This window comes from Raphanus sativus, chromosome 3 (assembly GCF_000801105.2).
Source record: "Raphanus sativus cultivar WK10039 chromosome 3, ASM80110v3, whole genome shotgun sequence".
Lineage (NCBI taxonomy): Eukaryota > Viridiplantae > Streptophyta > Magnoliopsida > Brassicales > Brassicaceae > Raphanus > Raphanus sativus.
The window spans coordinates 17,819,238-17,839,475 of record NC_079513.1 but is presented as its reverse complement, the minus strand read 5'-3'; the positions used below and the strand labels follow the sequence as shown (position 1 = coordinate 17,839,475).

The 20,238-nt window shown below is 38.3% G+C and overlaps 3 protein-coding genes across 6 annotated transcripts; 1 reads left to right on the top strand and 2 right to left on the bottom strand.

Annotated features, from left to right (window-relative positions):
- Positions 1-386: 386 nt before the first annotated feature.
- LOC108834157 (solanesyl diphosphate synthase 3, chloroplastic/mitochondrial) lies at positions 387-3,493 on the top strand. Of its 2 annotated transcripts, none has more exons than XM_057004762.1 (11): positions 387-773; positions 1,157-1,264; positions 1,418-1,498; positions 1,611-1,682; positions 1,792-1,923; positions 2,007-2,093; positions 2,193-2,264; positions 2,386-2,471; positions 2,617-2,749; positions 2,839-3,027; positions 3,112-3,493. In XM_057004762.1, exons 1-11 carry the CDS (start codon positions 627-629, stop codon positions 3,289-3,291), a joined length of 1,287 nt encoding a protein of 428 aa, XP_056860742.1. In that variant the 5' UTR covers positions 387-626; the 3' UTR covers positions 3,292-3,493. The 2 variants fall into 2 exon arrangements, with proteins under 2 accessions (XP_056860742.1, XP_056860743.1); XM_057004763.1 differs by having other exon boundaries at positions 633-773; positions 1,154-1,264.
- A 226-nt stretch (positions 3,494-3,719) lies between these two features.
- Positions 3,720-6,904, bottom strand: LOC130509116 (protein ALTERED PHOSPHATE STARVATION RESPONSE 1-like). The gene is made up of 6 exons (XM_057004761.1): positions 6,637-6,904; positions 5,506-6,432; positions 5,202-5,383; positions 4,897-5,120; positions 4,485-4,818; positions 3,720-4,391 (listed from the first exon to the last, which is right to left on the bottom strand). The coding sequence occupies exons 2-6, from the start codon at positions 6,365-6,367 to the stop codon at positions 3,930-3,932; spliced, it is 2,064 nt and encodes a 687-aa protein (XP_056860741.1). The 5' UTR covers positions 6,368-6,432; positions 6,637-6,904; the 3' UTR covers positions 3,720-3,929.
- Positions 6,905-8,124: 1,220 nt separating this feature from the next.
- LOC130509115 (187-kDa microtubule-associated protein AIR9-like) lies at positions 8,125-20,025 on the bottom strand. 3 transcript variants are annotated; one of them, XM_057004758.1, is made up of 38 exons: positions 19,736-20,025; positions 18,448-19,266; positions 18,280-18,351; positions 18,062-18,127; positions 17,899-17,970; positions 17,742-17,807; positions 17,577-17,639; positions 17,449-17,514; positions 17,086-17,185; positions 16,678-16,779; positions 16,102-16,325; positions 15,906-16,020; positions 15,679-15,799; positions 15,384-15,559; positions 15,140-15,275; positions 14,790-14,890; positions 14,653-14,700; positions 14,313-14,497; positions 14,116-14,233; positions 13,452-13,579; positions 13,153-13,324; positions 12,740-12,858; positions 12,352-12,520; positions 12,148-12,232; positions 11,994-12,067; positions 11,780-11,899; positions 11,421-11,616; positions 11,211-11,332; positions 10,825-11,029; positions 10,558-10,631; positions 10,290-10,428; positions 9,802-9,983; positions 9,577-9,732; positions 9,300-9,431; positions 9,031-9,089; positions 8,897-8,929; positions 8,686-8,817; positions 8,125-8,595 (listed from the first exon to the last, which is right to left on the bottom strand). In XM_057004758.1, the coding sequence occupies exons 2-38, from the start codon at positions 19,201-19,203 to the stop codon at positions 8,419-8,421; spliced, it is 5,061 nt and encodes a 1,686-aa protein (XP_056860738.1). In that variant the 5' UTR covers positions 19,204-19,266; positions 19,736-20,025; the 3' UTR covers positions 8,125-8,418. The 3 variants fall into 3 exon arrangements, with proteins under 3 accessions (XP_056860738.1, XP_056860740.1, XP_056860737.1); XM_057004760.1 differs by having other exon boundaries at positions 18,448-19,263; XM_057004757.1 differs by having other exon boundaries at positions 18,448-19,219; positions 19,736-20,024.
- Between the last annotated feature and the right edge of the window lie 213 nt (positions 20,026-20,238).

Here is a 20,238-nt window from a genome sequence, read left to right as displayed (position 1 = left end):
AAGTATCAGTGACCCAGACACAGATTGACTAAAATTTTGAATTGGTTTAGTAATCTTGGTTTGATTCGTGTTGATGAACTAAAATTGGTGATGTCTCCAAACCGTCTATGCTTGTCCAGCCTAGTACGGTTGGAGGGTGTTACAACTTCTGCGTCAGATTTTTTTTTTTTTTGATCAACTTCTGCGTCAGATTAACAATCTCTAAACTGAGATGAAACTATTGAAACACTGAACAGGCAACAATGTGCTGTTGGGCTTTACTGGGGCGTATGGTTGGGCTTAACTGGGCCTATTAAAGACTTTTCCTTCTGATATTTCTAGTTTCAAAAATTTAATAAAAAAGCATTAAACCCCTGGGAAGAGGGAGAGAAGCCCTAAAAAGACGTGTTCTTACTCGGTCGACGGTCTGAGTGGTGGATTAATCTCTCGATAACGAAATTTAATAATACATTTTTTATTTATTTTGGAAATTCATGGCTGAGATTCGACTTCGTCACCAAACACTTTGGTAATTTTAATACGAACAAGCGAAAACAAAGTCGGGTCCTTTCTTCTTCTCTGTTCAGATTCACAAAGTTTGCAATCAAAAACAAGTCTCTGGTTTCGTTTGGATCCGTAAAAAAGAGATGTTATTCAGGAGGGGTATTTCACGGATCTCTTCCAAGTTTCTGAGAAACCGCAGCTTCTCTCAATCTCTTCTCGCTTCTCATCGCCTCTCAATCATCGTCCCCGGACAGGAGGGTCATCACTCTTGTTCCGACTCTACACTCAAGGTAATTTAGAGATTTTTGATTATTCATCAATTGCATATGTGTTTCATTCTGATTTGAGTTTTAGAAAGCTGCAATTTTTTTTTACTGTGATCTGTCAATCATTACCATTGAGATGATTAATGACGTTTAAATTGAATAAAAGGTTTTGTCTTTTATCTAGTAAATCACCCAAAAGCTACTGAGTGTTCTCCTTAAAGTTTCTAATAACGGAATGTCTGCACTTTTCTCCCATTTTCATATTTCATGGCTCTGTTTTAGATACACCAACGCTGTTTTTGACCCCGTGTGTGATTAAAAGACGGATTCATTTAATCTAGAAATGAATTCATTTTGTTATATTAGAACGTAACCAAATGTGTTATTGTTTTGTGATGTTTTAGTAGGGTTACGTTTGCAGAGGAACTACTTATTCATTCAAATCTCCCTTTTTTGGTGGTGCTGGGTTTACACATCATCATCATCTCTATCACCACAGCAGCTCAGCAGTTGAGGTTTCGTCTTCCTACCTCCCTTATCTTACCTCAAATCATCACGTTGTGCTTAGTCATTACTTTTTTTAACCTGGAGTCATTGGTTAAATATTTCGAAATTGCTCTTCTTCTTTACTGACTACTAAAAGAGTAAAAATTGTTCTTTCTTCCTAGGAGGAGCTCGACCCGTTTTCCCTTGTGGCCGATGAGCTCTCACTTCTTAGTAATAAGCTGAGAGCCATGGTTGTTGCCGAGGTATGTGGCCTTTCATTCTGTGCCATTCCTTTTTACCGTAATGTTGTGCTCATATAAAGAAGTGCCGGGGAACACAATTTAAATGTTTCTGTATCTGGCTTCTGCTGTTCAGGTTCCGAAGCTTGCCTCTGCGGCTGAATACTTCTTCAAAAGGGGTGTGGAAGGCAAACAGTTTCGTCCAACTGTAATGACCACACTCTCTTTTATGTTTTTCCATATCTTTGTCATAGTGTGCTCAAATCATTTTCTCTTTTGGTATCATAATAACCAGTCTGGTTTTACTACGTTTATAGATTTTGCTGTTGATGGCGACTGCTCTGAATGTACGCGTACCAGAGGCATTGGCTGCTGAATCATCAGATATTATCTCATCAGAGTTACGCGTAAGGCAACGTGGTATTGCTGAGATCACCGAAATGATACATGTTAGTAACTAACTCTTATGTGTTTACTCATAACCTTCATTAAAATCAAGATCCAGCATTCTCAATGCTTTGGTCATTTGTAGGTTGCAAGCCTCTTGCACGATGATGTCTTGGATGACGCTGATACAAGGCGTGGTGTTGGTTCCTTAAACTTTGTTATGGGTAACAAGGTACTCTCACTTGACTGTAGCTTCTATCGTCTAGTTTTGTTTTGTTTTCGATTATGTTACAGTTAGATATTAAGATCACTATTTATCTTCCTGTTGTAGATATCGGTATTAGCAGGAGACTTTTTACTCTCTCGGGCTTGTGTGGCTCTTGCTGCTCTAAAGAACACAGAGGTAAGAAAACCAAGAAATTTACCCCTCATTTTGTAAACTTCTTCAAGATACGGTGGTTCACAGTGACGTCAGTCCTAAGTATTGTTTCGTCTTGCAAGCTCATTGAGTCTCTTTATTGTAGGTTGTATCGTTGCTTGCAACTGTTGTAGAACATCTTGTTACCGGTGAAACCATGCAAATGACTAGCACAACCGATCAGCGTCATAGGTAAGGATCTTTACTTGTCCCTCCCTACATTTAAAAAATACAGCCATAAATAGAGAAAGCTACTTCTATGCTGCCAAAACTGTAAATGTTTATCATATAGTTATGATTGTTCATGCAAAGATGATTAATCTTTCCATGGCTACAGTATGGACTACTACATGCAGAAGACATACTATAAGACGGCATCACTAATCTCAAACAGCTGCAAAGCAGTTGCTTTACTTGCTGGACAATCAGCAGAAGTTGCCATGTTAGCTTTTGAATACGGGAAGAATCTGGTTCGTTCTCTATCAATCTTCTGATAAAATGTTTAACTCCACTGCAACAAGTCTTGGTCAAAATGTGTGATTAGTTTCTATTTGTGAAGGGCTTGGCATTCCAATTGATAGACGACGTTCTTGACTTCACTGGCACATCTGCCTCTCTAGGAAAGGGATCCTTATCAGACATCCGCCACGGGATCATAACAGCTCCAATCCTATTTGCCATGGAGGAGTTTCCACAACTACGCAAAGTTGTTGGTCAACTTGAAAAAGATCCAACGAATGTTGACGTTGTAAGTTTTTAAAGAAACAGATCTCATGATATCTCTCTTGTACGGTTTTAGAGTCGCTTATGTTGTTACTTCACATGAAAACAGGCTTTAGAGTATCTTGGGAAAAGTAATGGAATACAAAGGACAAGAGAGTTAGCTATGGAACATGCTAATCTCGCAGCAGCAGCGATTGGGTCTCTACCTGAAACAGACGATGAAGATGTCAAAAGATCGAGGCGGGCACTTATTGACTTGACACAGAGAGTCATTACCAGAAACAAGTGAGGATAAAGAAAAGGTCCCTCTCTCTCTATATACAGCAATGTCGTTATAACATGACGAGAATGTTTCAATTTCATTACATTCCATTTGTAGGATTTTGTGTTTGTACAACTCGTTTCACAAAATAATTTGTTGTTGGTTTTCATTATAAACAACATCCAAGGAAAAATAGAGACGGTAGACACTACTTGTCTGATGATTCCCAACCATTTCTTGTGAATTTTGGTTTAGGTCTGGCTTTCTTGCAGATTTAACCGTTTTAAACCGTATTCAAAAGCCGAAGCAGTAAACTCAGTAGGTGATCAAATATTTGGGATGATCTTTGTTCGGTTATCGATTTGTGTTATTAATCCATGAAACTCCAACAGTGAAGAAACACAACCGTTGAAGGATCAGTCTCATTCTTTGTTATGTTCTTGAAAGTATAGAAACACAATAGTACACTATCCAGATTTGATAATAGAGAGGATTTTGAAGAACTAGTGATGCAATTTTGGAAAGGTACAAAGTTGTAAACATGAGATTCTCTACAGTCTTTCATATACAAAAACCGCATCTCTCTAGGATGTAGCACAAAGAAAGTTTCAAACACGAAGAAGCTATAGCTCCTCGAACCTCAAGAAGAGAATGATGTCTTTTACTTAGGGTTGAGTTTCATCAGAATCTTGGGATGTGTTGGAAACATCTGTAGCGGTTTGTCCATGAACGGATTCAAACCCATTGGCAAAGACATTTGCGAGAGCAGTGAGCACCTGAAAGACATTGGGAAGGCTTGATTTGAGGTTGTCCAGTGTCATTCTCTTACTAACCTCGACCGAGTTTAAGTACTTTGCTTTCTCAACGTCCACACGTTTTCTCAGGACTTCAATCTTGGCTTGTTTGATTAACAACGGGTGCTTAGAGCCCAAACTTGTTGAGTTTGCGTCCTCTTCCATTGCTGACATTCCCTCGAGACGTCTTTCCATCTCAGCCAGTGAAATTAGCTCTCTCTCCAGCCTCTTCTCAAGCTTATTCCATTTCCTCCGCAGGTTGTATTCCTCACTTTGTTGATTAATCACAGATTTGATTGCCATCAGAAAGCTTTTAATGGCCTCTGAAGTTACCTGTATCATCCAAAAGAGTTGCATTAATAACATACTAAAGACAACTTTCATGGAGCCAAGAACCAGAATATAAGTTGCAAGTGATAGAAGAACCTGATCAGGGAGTTTATCAAACACAAGCTGCCATTCTTTGCAGAGCTTACGAGCAGCAACAGGCAGAGTGGTTCTTTGGTTATCTTCCTTAGAGAGGCGATCAGTAAGTTGGATCCAAGTGCAGAGTGTTTTCACGTATTCTCGCTGAGAATTCACTAACTTGCAGAAACTATTGTACCAGCTAGTAACCTCGGTCTCTAGCTGATTAACCGCCTGGCGTTTGTATTCCGAACTGAGATCTATACTCGGGTAATCTGGAATGTTGTTCAGTTGCTGGGATATATGAACTTGGACTTGATGGCACTTGAGCATTGTTTTCCACATATGTGCAAGTCTGCGTGTATTAAGACCACAAAAATGTTGACAAGCTATACATGTAATGGCATGCAAAAGAGTTGGTTGTGGAGTTTACCCGGAAGTTAAAGCAACTAGCTGCGGATACAGCTCCTCATTGATTAAGTTCAGCACAGATGAGCATGTCTCAGTTATGGAATCTTCTAAACGCTGAATCTCGGTTTCCAAACTCTCCAAAGACAAACGAGTCTTCTCCATCTTGTTCAAGTCATAGGCTTCCCCATCTTGCTTTTGCAGTAAAGCTGACTTCCTTTCATGCTCCACTTTGGCAATTTCTTTGTTCTGATCAGAGAACAAGACTTAGTATTTGATTGCTCAATCTATAAAACTAACACTGAAAGAGTTGGATCAACTAGCTCTTACTCTGACTAGCTGGTAAAGTTTCTTCTCAGCTGTGTATAGCTTCTCAAGTGTGCTGCAGTGAGCACCAGGTCTGCAGGGTTCAACAGCGCCGCTTGTTGTAGCATCTTTGCCCATCTGAAGAGACTTTGAGGACCAGCTCCATGACAATGCACTGAATACCTTTGCAGAGCTGCTTCTTTTCCCTGCGCAAGCCACATAAGTATTAAAACATGCTTATGCAAACAAATCAGCATCTGTGGTTGGCCTCAACATCCAAAAATCTTGAAAATTTATATGACAGCTGAAGAAGCAATAAGAGACTTACTTCTTGTTTCCTGATACCTGAAAGGATCAACACTATCCCTACTGTTGATGTCTACTATCACAGCTATCTCCTTCTCGCAACCAGATGCTTTTAGAAAGTAATCATCCAACTCCTTGATGATCCCTTCTAAGGTCCTCCTGATCCTACAGTCATTGTTCTCCAGATCTTTACCGTAGCAGCTTGTCCTCGATGAGTTATCGTCCACAACTTCGTCCAGCTTAAACGTCAGACGCCGTGTCTTCTTCACTTCAGACCCACCAACGGCTTCTATTTGCTGAACACTCAAACCAAGTGCTTCTTGTGGCTCATCTTCTTCCTCAAACTCAGTCTTCGTCTCTGCCCAGTTCTCCTCGTCAGCTTGCTGAATCTTTTGCTTCTTCTTCAGGTCAGTTCGTGCACCCACAATATCACCATTTGGATGGCTATCTATCTCCAGTGACTCAAACGGGTTCCACAAGTTCCAAGAGTTCGGCAATGGAGGTGGAGGAGTTGCACCACTTCCATCAATCTCTGCAGCACCCTCTTCTTCCTCATTCTTATGACCAGCCTCGGGCGTTCTCAAATCCGGGCTAAAAGGAGGAGGTGGTGGAGGAGGCAACGTAGGAGGAGGAGGAGGAGAAGGAGGCAATGTAGGAGGCGGAGAAGGGAAACTCAAGCCATAGCTAGTGTTCTCAAGCTCCAAAGACTCAGACTCAGTGAACTGCCTGAGAGTGACACCAGTGTTCCTCAAAGCCCTAAGATAAGCCAACTGTGCATCTGCAAAATCTCCCCTGAACACTAATAACTTCTTCATTAGCCTCTTTCTCTGCCTACACACCAACACCTTTTCTTCATTGTCAATGCTTGAAGCTGCACAACCCATCTCTTCCCCCACAACCAAAGTCTTCTCCTTTCACTCTCTCTTTAGACTCAAAAATCACTTAAATTCTGAAACAGAGAACGTCTAAGTTAGCAAACGATTCAACCAAAAAGGTCTAAGCTTTTCAATCTAGAGATTCATCAGTGAACACAAAGTGCTCTCCTTTTTATATTTTGTTTTTGTGGGTTTCGTCACTTTGCATAAAAGTGTGTAAAAGGGATAAAGAGATTAACAGCTAATTAAGATCTCAAAATGTGCTATAGAGAACATACCAACGAAGCTCCGCGAATGATTTAGCTCCAAAAAAGGAAGCTCCTTTCTTTCATTTCACTTTAACCCTTGGACGCCATTTCAGTGGAGAAACAAGTTCAAGGAGAGATAATCTTTAGTGGAAGAAGGTAAAAGAAGACACTTTGATCCGCGGAAACAGCAGTTTCAATAAAGGTCAAAGCTTTCTTCAAGGCTTAGAAAAACAGCAACAAAAACGATGCAATTTAGAAACCAAACCAAAAAAAAAAACAAAGAGAGAGAGAGAGAGAGTGTGAGTGTGAGAGAAATTAATTTGGCATGAATATTTTATATGTTCTTAACACAGATGATACTGACATGGAACCTGGTACAATGACATTTGTTTAAAAAATTCTGTATAAATAATACTTTATTTTCTCATGTTGTACTAATAAGTAAACAATTAATTATTTATCCGACAATATTTTTTTCTTTTTAAAGAGAAGAAAGTATATCCATTAAAGCGACCAAACATGATCAAAGGCAAAGATTAAGTTGGGCAAGCTTAAACAGCGAGCTAACTTTTTTTTTTTTTTGACGAATAGAGCGAGCTAACTTAAACAAGAAGGAACTGTTTTGAGCCTCCAAAAGCTTACTCTTTTCTCTGATTTAACTATTTTTTTCTTTATTTGTGTTCCCATGTCTTTAGGGTCATCAGTCACGTTCAGAAAGTGCTGGCATAGTGACATGTAAGAGAAGGTAAAACACTAATTCATAAATCAATTTTGTACTGTCAGTCATTCTGATTGTTCAATACATTTCTTCTGTAATTCTAGGAAATCTGTGAAAAAATGATTTTATGTCTAAAACTTCTTCAAAAAAATTTACATGTTTTCTACTAGGTCTCTTGCAATCCAGTCACATACACATAAAGTTAGGTTGGGGTGCAAAAAGAGAAAACATAATGGAGGAAACAAATTGTATTTAACTACTACTAGCCACTAGGACTAGGATAAGATAACTTCAATGAAATTTTGGTCCTCCAAAGTCCAAATTCACATGTAATATTCAAGGGTCAATGTTTATTTTCCTTGTTAGAAAGGTATATACGCCTTTTTCTATACAATGAAGAGAAAAAGAAAAAAAAAGAACTTTTGTTTATTCAAAAAGGTTTGGGATTTGCAACTATTTTTACAAAAAGTTGAGAAAAAGAAGAGGAAAAGAGACAAAGGTGACAAGATTACACTCAGGCAGATAGAAAGAGAGATAGAGAGCATGACTATACAATGACAAGTCTATAAATAAGACAACCAAAACGTATTATAAATCACTGAATAATAGCCAAAAACAGTATTACTTGGTCACAAAGTTGATGGCTTTGTTACTTATTTATGATGAAATTGAAGGGTATCTTAATCATCAAGTTTGGTTTTGATAAAATCACATATACAAAACTACTGTCAGTTAGATATGATTTCAGTTTTAGAAAGTGCTTCAATCTCACTTAAGGATTCGATAGAATACAGTACATATGAAAACAAATGATGTATGCATTCACATCTCATTACTAAGTTGTATACACACAGATATAAAATGATAAAAGGGTTTAAAACCACAACGGTTCATTGAGGATTCTCATGGGGGTTTTTACATTGTTATGAATTCTTCAACCAGAATAAACCAAAACAAACCTAAAAACTAGTATATGAAACTCAGGTGAAGTTCGGTTCATTGAGCAATCACTCTTAGTTTTCATCACCATAACATATTGAATGGCACACAGAAAAAAACTTGCAATAGACGCAATCCACTCTTTTCGATTTCAATCAAGCATCGATCTTAAGTAGCGAATTGAGTGAAGTGCTGTTGAACTTCTGCGCAAAGCCTCGGATTACAAGCACTATAACATCGCGGAGATGGCGCGAATGTACCACCATGTCTACTGCATTCTCGCTATTTACAACAACCCTCAGCCTTCTCTGGTCATTACGAAATGTCTCCACCTGGTTACATGCATCATAAAAATGATAAAACTTATGAGACAATTTGAAAAATGTAAGAGTCCAGTGAATGTGGTTTCCTGAAACACTTACATGGAAAGGAGGAACATAGCTTCCACGAACTTCAGTGCTTGAGAAAGACGTCTTTGAACTTGGTTTCACTACCTTTAATCTCTTCCTGTTCATTTCTAGCATCCGTCTCTCCAGATTTCCCTCACCAGCAATCTACAATCATTAGCACTTTTGCCCTTTAGAAAAACCCCAAGTCAATGAACAATAGGATCAACTGTGAGTTGTAACAGACCTTTTTTGGATAAGGGTTCTTGTCACACAGCACCTGAAACCATAAAACCAAAAGAAGGAAACTGAATATGAAGTATTTCTTTTATAGGAAATCTAGTGAAGCTATAGGTAAACTAAACACAAAGTTAATCTTACCTCAAACTTCACTAAACCAGTTTCTAGTTTCAGCTTCACTTCCTTATAAAGATCAGGTTCTGAAAATTAAACACCAGCGTGAATCCCATTGCTTTTAGAAAAAAGTAGTAGTGGAAGAGGCAACAGAGATCCCTCTTAAAGGTAAAGAGTTGATTTGAGAGACTTGGTGACTATAGATGTTAGTTGACTAGTTCATACACATAACAACAAAGGACCACAGTATTCATGACAATGGTGATTGTGAGTATGATGATGACTGAAGATCTTACCAACAGAAATAAGTTCCGTACATGCAGAATCTGGCTGACCTTCAACACCATCTTCACGTATGGGTGTATATAAAACGACCAGTCTGTATCCGACATCATCCACATTAGCTTCATACATCCTTCCTGTCTCACCTACCAAAAATTAACAGAAATTAATCAATTCCCTAGATGAAAACTGATTGAAACTTCTCCAGTTATTTGGATACAAGGGAACTGAGAAAACTGAAAATTATTTGACATGAAGGAAATAACAATGCGACTCAAGTTTTGCGTGTACCTGGAATTGAGATGTGATCAGGGCTTCCAACCATTGATCTAAGCCACTGGATTTTACTCTTTCCCTCTTTACCACCAAAATAATTGCCTTGAAGAGCGTATAAGTTGGTGTGGAAACCTCCTCCTTCAATCTTCAGATTCTCTATCTTAGGGAAACCTGGAGTACATACAAAATTACTCACTATTGCTTAACAAGATGTTGATGGCAGCTGAAATGCATAGGAACCTGGAGAGATTGAACCAGTCTCGGCAGATGCTGGTTCACTAGACCTTCCAAACACATCATGTACTACACATTCACATTTGAGACATCTGCCAATATCTTCAAACCGCACCTTGTATGAACACGAAATTTCTGAAGAGAGTGCTTCATACGACATCTCATTCCCTGATTCCAGTGAGCGAAACCTGTCACATATGTGAGATCAAATACATAAATAGTTTCTGAGAAAGGTTTCTGTGGCGTCATTTATACTAAGCTGGAAGCAAGTTGCCAAAAAAAAAGCAGAGTGGCCAAGGATATCAGGTAATTAAGTTCAACACATGAAAACACATTTTCCATATGATTGGATAAAGAGGCATCAACAGCAGCCAAATCTGAAACATGTTCAACTTATAGAACTCTGGATCTGAAAATTTCATAGTTCCAGTAACTCCCAATGTCTCGTGCAAATATTTAGCCAGGGATAAAAGCTCAGAAGTGATGCAATATACCATTGGTATTCAATAGCTCCTTTGTACTTGCTCCAAACAAGTTGTTGGATTTCAGTCTTTGGGATCACTTGGACGGCTGTGAGAACATCACCCTGTACAGCCTTTCCAGTGAACGCTAGCATGTCTACTCTTGGAACCTCTGTTATTGGTTAACAAAAGTGTTCGAACTTTGTTGCAAAGAAAACCCAAAATGAAGAAGAAAAAAGGATAACATAATAACACAACAAGAAAAATCAATGACATGAAGTTTTGCTAGTGATCAAGAAACCTGGGAGGATAATTTCAGTTGGCTCAGACATCTTTAGCTCTCCCACAGCGGAATCTGAACGAACAGGTGTGTACCTGCAAAATAAGTTGAATAAGCTCTAAGATTCAAGCTTGCATACAAAAGTCAAAACCATCCCGGATGAGAGACACAACGAAAACAATCAAAGTGTAAAACCAAAAATAAGCCGGTAATACATGTATGTTAAGGAATATATCAAGCAATGGATGCTTGTCAAAGCTGCAAGGAGAAATGACTGTGGAAACATACCCAAACAATATGCGGCAATTGTAATCTGACTCAGTCACTTCATAAGTTTTGGAGTTAGCCCCAGCAATAACATCAATGGTTCCATCATTATCTCTGTACCAACTGAAGAGACTTGCACCTTCATGGCCGCCAAAGTACTCTCCTTCTCCAGAATAAGCATCCGAAAAGAGTTTCTCCACACGAACATTAGATACTTCCGGATCAGCTGCAACATTATTCACTTTATTACGTCAGGAAACATAGAATATTTTTACACATTGAGAGACAGTCAAGGAAAAACTTCAATCAAAAGGTGACATTATGAAAGTTGTTTAGCAGAATAAACTAAGATTGGCGTGGACAACGATTAGCAAGCAAGATGATAGAGAGCGTGACAATGTCCGCACCTGGAGTAACAGGAGAGTTTGTTATTGAAACAACTGGCTTCCCACTCCTCCCATCTACGCGAGTAGGAATCCAGTATAAGACTAGATAAGCCCCCACATCTTCAAGTGATGGAGTATATTTTCTGCAAGAGAATGGGATCACTCACACTTATCCAAAAGAAGAGAAATCTGAAGTCTGAACACATTTTTGGGGAAATTTGTTGCTCTTACAATGTTCTAGAACAAGCAATAACCTCTTCACCGGCATAGGATATTTCCGTGAGTGCAGATCCATGCAACTTTTCCTTAGTTCTATACCAAATGTACTCTCCATCACCTTCATGCCCTCCGAAATAAGTTTTATGAGGTACAACCTCCTGGCTCTCATAGCAGTCAGGAATCAAAAGCTCCAACCCCATAGGATTTGCTGTTTACAAAGGAAAAAAAAGGAAGGATCCAAGATAAGTAAATGAAGAAGACAGTGTCCAAGACTCAAGTAACCATGTACACTTTTTTTTTGACTTAAGTGGACATTCTACAAAAACTAAAGTACATAATTGAAATTCTTTCATTTTTGAAAGACAGCTCACCTGGAGATATGCTATCAGATCTGATACTCCTCTGACTCCCTTCTATTCCATCTTCACGAACAGGAGTGTAAATAATTTCAATGCTTTCCCCGACATCCTCCAGTGATAAATCCAAAAACTCTGTTCATGGACCATATTTATTAATCTGAAGCATATCTGTAAGGGGATAGCAAGAAATCTGAACCAAAAACGTATATAATGGATCAAGATTTACCATCATTACTCAATAGTTCCTTAACACCATTACGTTTCACCCTAAACCATTCAAGAGAGCAATTTCCCTTTACCCTGCGTTGCAAAAAGGTTAATTTAGTTGTGGAATTTTCCATCCAACAATCACATACATTTTAAGACTGTATGAAGTTTACCCTCCAGTATATGATGCAACAAAGCTCAAACGTTGCCCTTCAATCATTGATCCAAGAAACTCCAGCGACTGACAAGTTGGATGGCCTGCGGAGAGATGAGTTCACAAGATATTATCTTACTTACAACACTCATCTACTCGTAATGAAATTTTGTACCCCTTTAGATATTGCAAAGCTTGATACTATAGAAAGAGAGTACTATACCGGCAATAATTGGTCCAGTTATATCAGAAATAACTGTGGGTCCACGAGCCCAGTCATTTCTCACAGGTTCATAAGAAACCGAAATGAAGAAACCTATATCATCGACTGACAGTAGATATGACGAAGTAGTAGCACCCTTTATTTCGCATGGAGTGCCATCTGAATTAGTCTGCAGAAAATTTTCACACGTTAAAAAAACTTCTGATTAATTCAATATCAATGGCATACAGAAAATCGACAAGATAAGGAAGAAAGTGTAGTTGTGTTCTCAAATACAAGCAAAACATAGGAATACAAGATGCATCAAGAAACTCATAGAAAAAAAGAAAAGAAAAGAACAGTCTTCCAAATATCATAATTTTGAAAATTTGGTAAAAAGGTCAAATACCCGGAACCAGCGGAAAACAGATGCTCCTTCTTCACCACCCCAATATTCTTTTTCTGCAGATAGCACTGTTCCTTCAACAGCAGCTCCAACAACTTGAAGAGACACCGCTCTTGGGTTTCCTAATGACCAAACAAAACCATATATAGTAAGCAGCATGTTATCGCAAAAAAAAACTGATGTGCAATAAACAATAAAAGAAATTTGTACGAATAAGGAAGAATTCATGTTCGTCTTGGTTACATGCCCTACTCTACTTCAAATCATCTGTCATCTCAAGTCTTTTAGTGATAAATAGAATTTCTGCATCTAGATCATGCTTGTATTCGCAAAATTTGCTACACTAGTTTAAGCTCACATTGCATCAGAAATTTCATGATCATCTCGCAGTAAGGAAACCACAAGACAATCATTACCTGGACGAACACGTTCCTGGCACATGCAAGTTCTTGCCTCTCCCACAATCCCATCGTCTCTCACAGGAATACATTTAAATGAAATGAATTTACCAATAGCTTCTTTAGTAACCGTGTACTGAAGAAGCCCAGAGGCTCCAGGTATCAATGTACCAGGGTGATCACTTTCAGCCTGCACCCAAAGAAGTAAAGAGCAATACTTTTTTTTGGCAACTATTTTTTTTTCTTTTATGAATCATACTTTAACATGGATTAACAAGCTTTTTAGGGAAATAATATGAAGAGCTAGAAGGATATACCTTATGATAATGCCATTCGTATATGCTTTTACCTTCATGCCCGCCTATATATCCATAGGATGCTGTCAATACTCCACCCTCGATATTATCTCCAGTAATTGACAAGAAATTCAAGCTGGGGGGAAGGGCTGCGAGTTGTTAAAATCAAAGTTATTAGCACCAATTTTTTTCATTCCAGATCAAAGACTACAAATTGATCTTTGTCACATGGAAAGTGAAAATATTAGTAACTATTTGTAACTAGAAACTAAGAGCATGAAAATATTGTTTCAATCTCCTAAACACAAAACTCAGAGCATGAAAATATTTGTAACTAGAACAGGTAGGACTTAATATCGAGAAAAAGATCCTGCCACTATGCATTCGCCAAGAGTAAAATATAGATCATGAATAAATAAAATCAAAAATATCAGAAATTAAAAGACGATCATATATCGAAATATATTTTATACATTTATTCCCTTTCACAGCAAATTTGATTTCACTGAATTCTACTTTTTTCTGATCATGCTTCTCAACTTAAAGCTTCACGGTAATGAAATCAGAAAGAAAATGTGTATAAAAATACTTTTATGGCATACTTTTTTTCACAAGATAAGACTGATTGCATTAACCATCAATATACTCAAGGAACATACAAGAATAGAAAAAAGAATTAACTTACTCTCAACTGCTCTTTCAGATATTGCATACACTGATTCACCGCATTCACCATCAGGTGCCATTGGAGTATACTTTGCAACTATATAATAACCCACTGCCCCTAAGGGTATACGGAATGACTGCAAAAAAATGCAAACATTAACAAAATATATAAATCTTTGCCAAACTTTGTTCGATGAGCATTAGGCATTGACACACCTTTGCCACTTTTGATGTGCTCAGTTCTTCAAGATTATTGCCTCCTTCCAGGATAGAGCAACTTGTTTTGAACCATTGCACTCTGCTTGAGGCTTCGGTTCCTCCAGTAACAATACCTGTTACAGTGAGCTTACTATTCTCCCTCAGGTCGCCAACTATCTTAAGATCCTTCACTTTTGGGGGTGCTGCAGTTAGGATAAAAAATACCGAAAATGAGCCAAAAGTGAGGACAAAAAGTCTAGTAAATCCGGATTTGCAGTTCTGATGAATAAATTATGTAATCAGCAATCTATTCACCCCATAAAAGAAGAAATATGATTTCTATAGAACTTTAGCATACCTGGCTTGACTACACTGGATAAAGTTGACAGTGGTTCCCCCTCTAGACCTGGAATTTTCTAGGATACGTCAGAACTGACCCTCTTGAGGCATTCTTCTAAGTAAAAACCTGATGGGGAGAAAAGAAAGAGAACCAACCCTCAAAATTTGCAGGTATGTACACAAATGTGACATGTCTTCCAACATCTTCCTGGGTCAATGTATACTCAGATGTTCCAGCCGATATCAACGAGAAATCTCTGCGATAAACAATTCCAGCAAAAAAGATTCATCTTTATAAAACTGGTAGAGGAATGTTTAGAATGCTTTAAGCAAACAATGATAAAAAAAATGAAAAAGAAGCTAAAGATCCTGCAGTGGCAACACAGCCAAACACCCATGAAGGTTTACATGCTACTTTTCATATCCACAAATAATGGAACAAAAGAGATCTAAATCGACCTATTATAGAGAAATAAAAACAAGCATCTACGTGTATAGTTAGTTACCCAGTCTCCTTGTTCTTCCGTAACCATTGGAACTTGCTAGGACCTTCCTTTCCTCCAAAATAATCTCCAATCCCCTTTAAAACGCAGCCTTCAACAGCATCTCCAATAATTCGAACATTACTTACAGAAGGAGGAGCTGCCAACAAAATTCGTAGTTAGCAACCCCAAGATCCAGAAATTTTAACAGACAGCAACGGCAGGCATTTGATAAACAGACAAACTCTGTGTAGAAGCTTTTCATTACCTGCTTTTACGAACTCTGTGTATTTGTACTGAGGCTCTCCTCTTGCATTTTCTTCAGTGACTGGTGTGTACATGAAGACCATACTTGATCCCACATCATCTAGAGATAACCTATATTCCTCATCCTCAGCTCCATCAATCACCACTGGGCTCCCATTCCACTTTCTCCTCAACCAACTGGTTCAAAGATAAAGTAACCATGCCTTTTAAATCATAAATCTTACCAAGAAACTGGAATACACATTTTTTTCGGTAGCTGCATGTAACAAAAGGGAAAAGCGGCAAACAAGACCCACCTGGTAATACATTTCCCAGGTGTCCCACCACACCATGCAACCACTGCTTGTCCTTTGAGAATATTTCCCTCAACTAGTTCCCCATGTAGTTCAAGGCTCACAACTTTTGGTATCCCCTTCCCTGCACAACGCTTCACTGTGATATTCTAGAGAACATGTGCAAGGCAGATATTGCCAAAACTACGGAAAACTTCCATTTGGCCTAATGTATTACTGAAGAAGCATACCTCGTAGAACAGGTGAAGATATGGCAAATATGGATGGATATTCAGTCTCTCCAATAACAGGAGTACATTCAATCTTAAGAACTCTACCAATGTCTTCACGTTTTGGCCAATAGACCTATAGTAAATTATCGAAAAATTATGAAACAGAATCTTTTAGCACACATGCCAATGAAAGTATACGGCAAGGAAGTTTTACCTCATTGGTTGCATCAGGAATAGGGACAAATTTAGAAAGAGATCTGTCTGCCGCAGACCATTGATATTTCAGGACTACTTCTGATTCGGTACTTTCCTGAACAAGACCGAAGTGAGACTGACAGGGAGATTCTTCAGAAGGTCGGTCAACCGATGCTTCTTTGATAAGACAACCAGAAGGCAACGTATCTTGCCACCTCTCAACTAAGAAGCGAAATGTCGATTCTGCAGGTAATTGCATAAAAATAACATTTAAAAATTATTAGATACTAATATGGAAATTAGGAGTTGAGTGCATGGGATGTAATGTATGTGTTCACATAAAAGCTCAACTAGCAATTGCATAAATAGAAGCCTTATGTAATAAACCCAGGAGAACAGCAGTATCAAAGAGATAACGTTAATACAAGAATGCCAATATGGTTTAAACAGAAGAACTTCCAAAAATGAGCATTGATAGAAAATAAAAGTAAAGGGAGAGGAGAGGCTTTATTTTCCATACGGAGGTTATTAAGTTACGAACTACCATATCAAGCCACAATGAAAGATTACAAAACTCGGATAACTGATTGCATACCTGGTGCGAGCTCAGACTTGCAGAACTCCCAACCATCTCTGAGGCAGAGTGCTGTTTGTGGAGGATAACGCTTAGCAATCGCCAGTTCCTCACGAGAGAGATCTAAAGAAAATTTCAAGGTTAGCATGAACTACTGTGACCCGTATAAGATCCTACTTTTCAGAAGTTTCATCCAGATAAACAAAAACAATTATTACAACCCATTAGATGAGTGTTTATATCCATTTGTGTTACTTAGTACAGTTCCTATCTCTTCTTGCATACTATTGCTAAGCCTTTACTCCCCAGAAAGTTAAAGCCCATATGATGAGTTAAAACTTAGACTTGCCAGTCATGTTTCACATCAAATGAGTTAAAGCTGTACGCCTGTACGCAAACTACAGCTTTTAGTTTTATACAAAAGAGTACCTCTGTCATTGAATTTCTTCAAGGTGGGACCTACAAGTAGTATGGATGCTGCTTCCAAATGAGGAATCTTCAGTATTGGATTTTCCTCGAGACGCAGATGCTGTTATAGAGAAAACACAAACTAGATTTTCAAACTACGTATTTGCACATGTTAATGGAATAAAATATTCATAGTTCCACGTTCTTACAGGTCCATAACTCCATTATAACAATAATAAAAGACTCAAACTGAGTCATTCCAGAACAAAGTTGAACAGTAAACTGTGATAAAATATGTTCAGCGGAGAATATTTCCCACTGACCAGTTAAACAAGAAATGGTCAAACTATATATTAATATATATAGGGAAATAAAGTGTGAAACCTCAAGAACTGGTAGATATGGAAAGTTCTTCAGAGTTTTTATCTTGTTCTTGCTTGCTGCTAGTACCTGAGAAAAGTCTCTATGAGATGTACTGTAGACAACATCAGTTATGAAAACAGAAATAGTACCTGAAGACGGGGCTGGATTGCCATTGCAAGTGACTTTAATTTGTTTTGAGCAACAGAGAGAAACTAGCACAGGAAAAGGACAGATAATCATCGGAAAAGGTCCAAAAGAATGCAATTATTGCCATATAATACGAATAAGAGACTTTGTCAATTTCTTAAGCTCACCTCTAAGTTCGGAAGTTGAGGCAAACTTGCGAGTGAAGTTATCTGATTTCCAGCAAGATAAAGTTGCTGCCCAAGTAATTATAAGATTAAAAAAAAAACAATCATCAGATATCACTCATGAATGAATAACCATGGACATAATGGGAGAGAAAGAAACCTGCAGCATTTTGCAATTCTCCAGTGGTTCAAATCCAGGCCCTTTGAAATCATTAAAACTCAAATCCAGGACCTGAGATTAATGAAAGAAATAGGATCAAAACTGGCGTGTGTATCTATATTTGTTGAAAACTTAAGAACCCTTAGGAAATGAATTTACTGACCTTGACTCGGTTCAGTATCTCAATACCTTCCAGTTCAGACAGGAGATTGTCTCTTAGATAGACGAACTGGTAAGAAGTAGAAGTACATGAAATTAAATTATGTTAAATAACTAGTCTTCCCAACTCTTATTCAAATCTAGCACATCTACACAAACATCTCTGTCACAAAACGTTGCACTAGAACACTCTGAAGTTACCAGGGAAATATGAGCTTTTACCTCTAAGTTTGGCGACAAGTGTAGCCCACCGGAGGTTAGACTGCGAATCCTGTGGCCTCTGAGATCCAATCTCTTAAGAAATTACAAATAATCCATCAATTGTGATAAAGTAATATCAAGAATTGAATGGAAATAAAGTTAAGTGCAAAGAGGAAAGTGAGTTCTAACCATATCATCCCCGGCTTTAACTTCCACCTTTGGAAGGATAATAAGTCGCGAATCGCGGCTTTCCGGAGTATCTGTCTTCTTGCGTCCAGAGATGTTGGAACTCCGGTCAAGAGGTGTTGATAACGACTTTGATCTTACACCACTAGAAACGGAAGGTGATGATCCAGCAGAGGGAGAAGATAACTTAGAAACCGTCCTTCCACTTGAGAGAGTAGAATGCGGTGAAGGGGGAGCTCTTTTCGAAGACACAGAGACACTCACGGCTGGTCTAGCAGAAGACTCTGGCTTACTTAAACCAGACTTTGTCGAACTCCGACTACCTGGTGATACCGGGATAGACTTCTTACTCTCTGGAAGGGTTGCTCTAGACACAGTCTTAGCAGAAAGAGAACTCCTCTTGAGTTCCGGAAGTGACCGCCTTACAGGATCAGTAACCGAGGCAGTAGTACTCGTACGTTTCGGTAGAGCCTTAGTTGGCTTCTCTGTTACTCCTCCAGTGCTGTTTCTCCTGATAGCGACAGGCGTAGTAGAGCTTGAGACTCTTAACGAAGAAGACGCGGTTGGCTTTACTAGATTCGAACTAATAACTGCTTTCTTTCTAGTAGCAGTAGCAGCTCGGCTTGAGACCAAAGACGCTGCAGAAACACTCTCTGGACTTCTGCTTCCATCAGCAGTAGTAGCTGCATTGCCCTCTTTGGTTGCCTCTAGGGTGGTCTCAAGAGCTTCTTCCTCAGCTTTAGATGCTACTCCCTCCATTTTGAAATCAATAACCCTAAAAGATCAGAAGAGAACGCAGATTATCATCATCAATCATTCCTGCTGAAAGACAAAGACTTTTTTTTTAATAGAGGCATGTGACAACGAAGGAGACTTGTGTTAAATTCATTACACAAATAATTATCCTAGTTTCGTCCACAAGCAATATCTGCACAAGAGGCGAATCGGACCCGGGTCTATTACATTGGGTTCTCTTAGCAGATAGTTACGAGTAAAGAACACAAAACAACAGAGTAGTTTCTGACTTCTTCTAGCTACACTGTCGGTTACTTACTACAACTTTAGTTGTTTTGTGAACGACCAATCCGCAAAAAGATAATTTATCCCCGAAAATAACATTAATTTATCCCAGAAAAAACAGAAGAAAACAATGCAAAGATTTTTATTTTTTTGTGAGTGAGAAGAAACCGCAGAAAGTTTAACATTTTTGGAAAAAAATAATTCCAAAAATAAAGTTTCTTCATTCAAGCAAATGAACAGAGAAATAAAATAAATAAAATAAAATACTTACGGAACTAAACAAAGAAGTAGGAAGTATAATCAAAAGCCCATTTTCACCGGTGAATGTTTAAACTCCGGCGAGAATATTATTATGTGGCGGAGACTGGATAAAATGTAGATCTGGAAACGAAGCAGGTAGAACGTTACGCTCCTCACTGATAAGAGTTTTTTTTTTAAATTTCGTTGGAGCTTTTTTCGAGTGGAATAAAGAGAAAGGTTGAAAGCGAGAGAAAGCGTGCCAGAGAGAAAAATAGTTGGAGAGAGAGAAGAGAGACGAAGAACAGTAACAGTGAAGGGAAGGGAGAAGAGAGTGTGTCTATGTTTTTTAACAAGAATCCAAAATGTACGCCCTCGTATTTAGCTTCGTTTTTTTGTAATTCACCCTATTGTTTTGTAAAGTTTTAATCAAGTACCCTACATTTCGAATTATTTTTAAAATTATCATATGTGACTCTTTTTTTCTCTTACCCTGGAATGAAATTAAGGTTCGCTTGTGTGAAATAATTCTTTTGT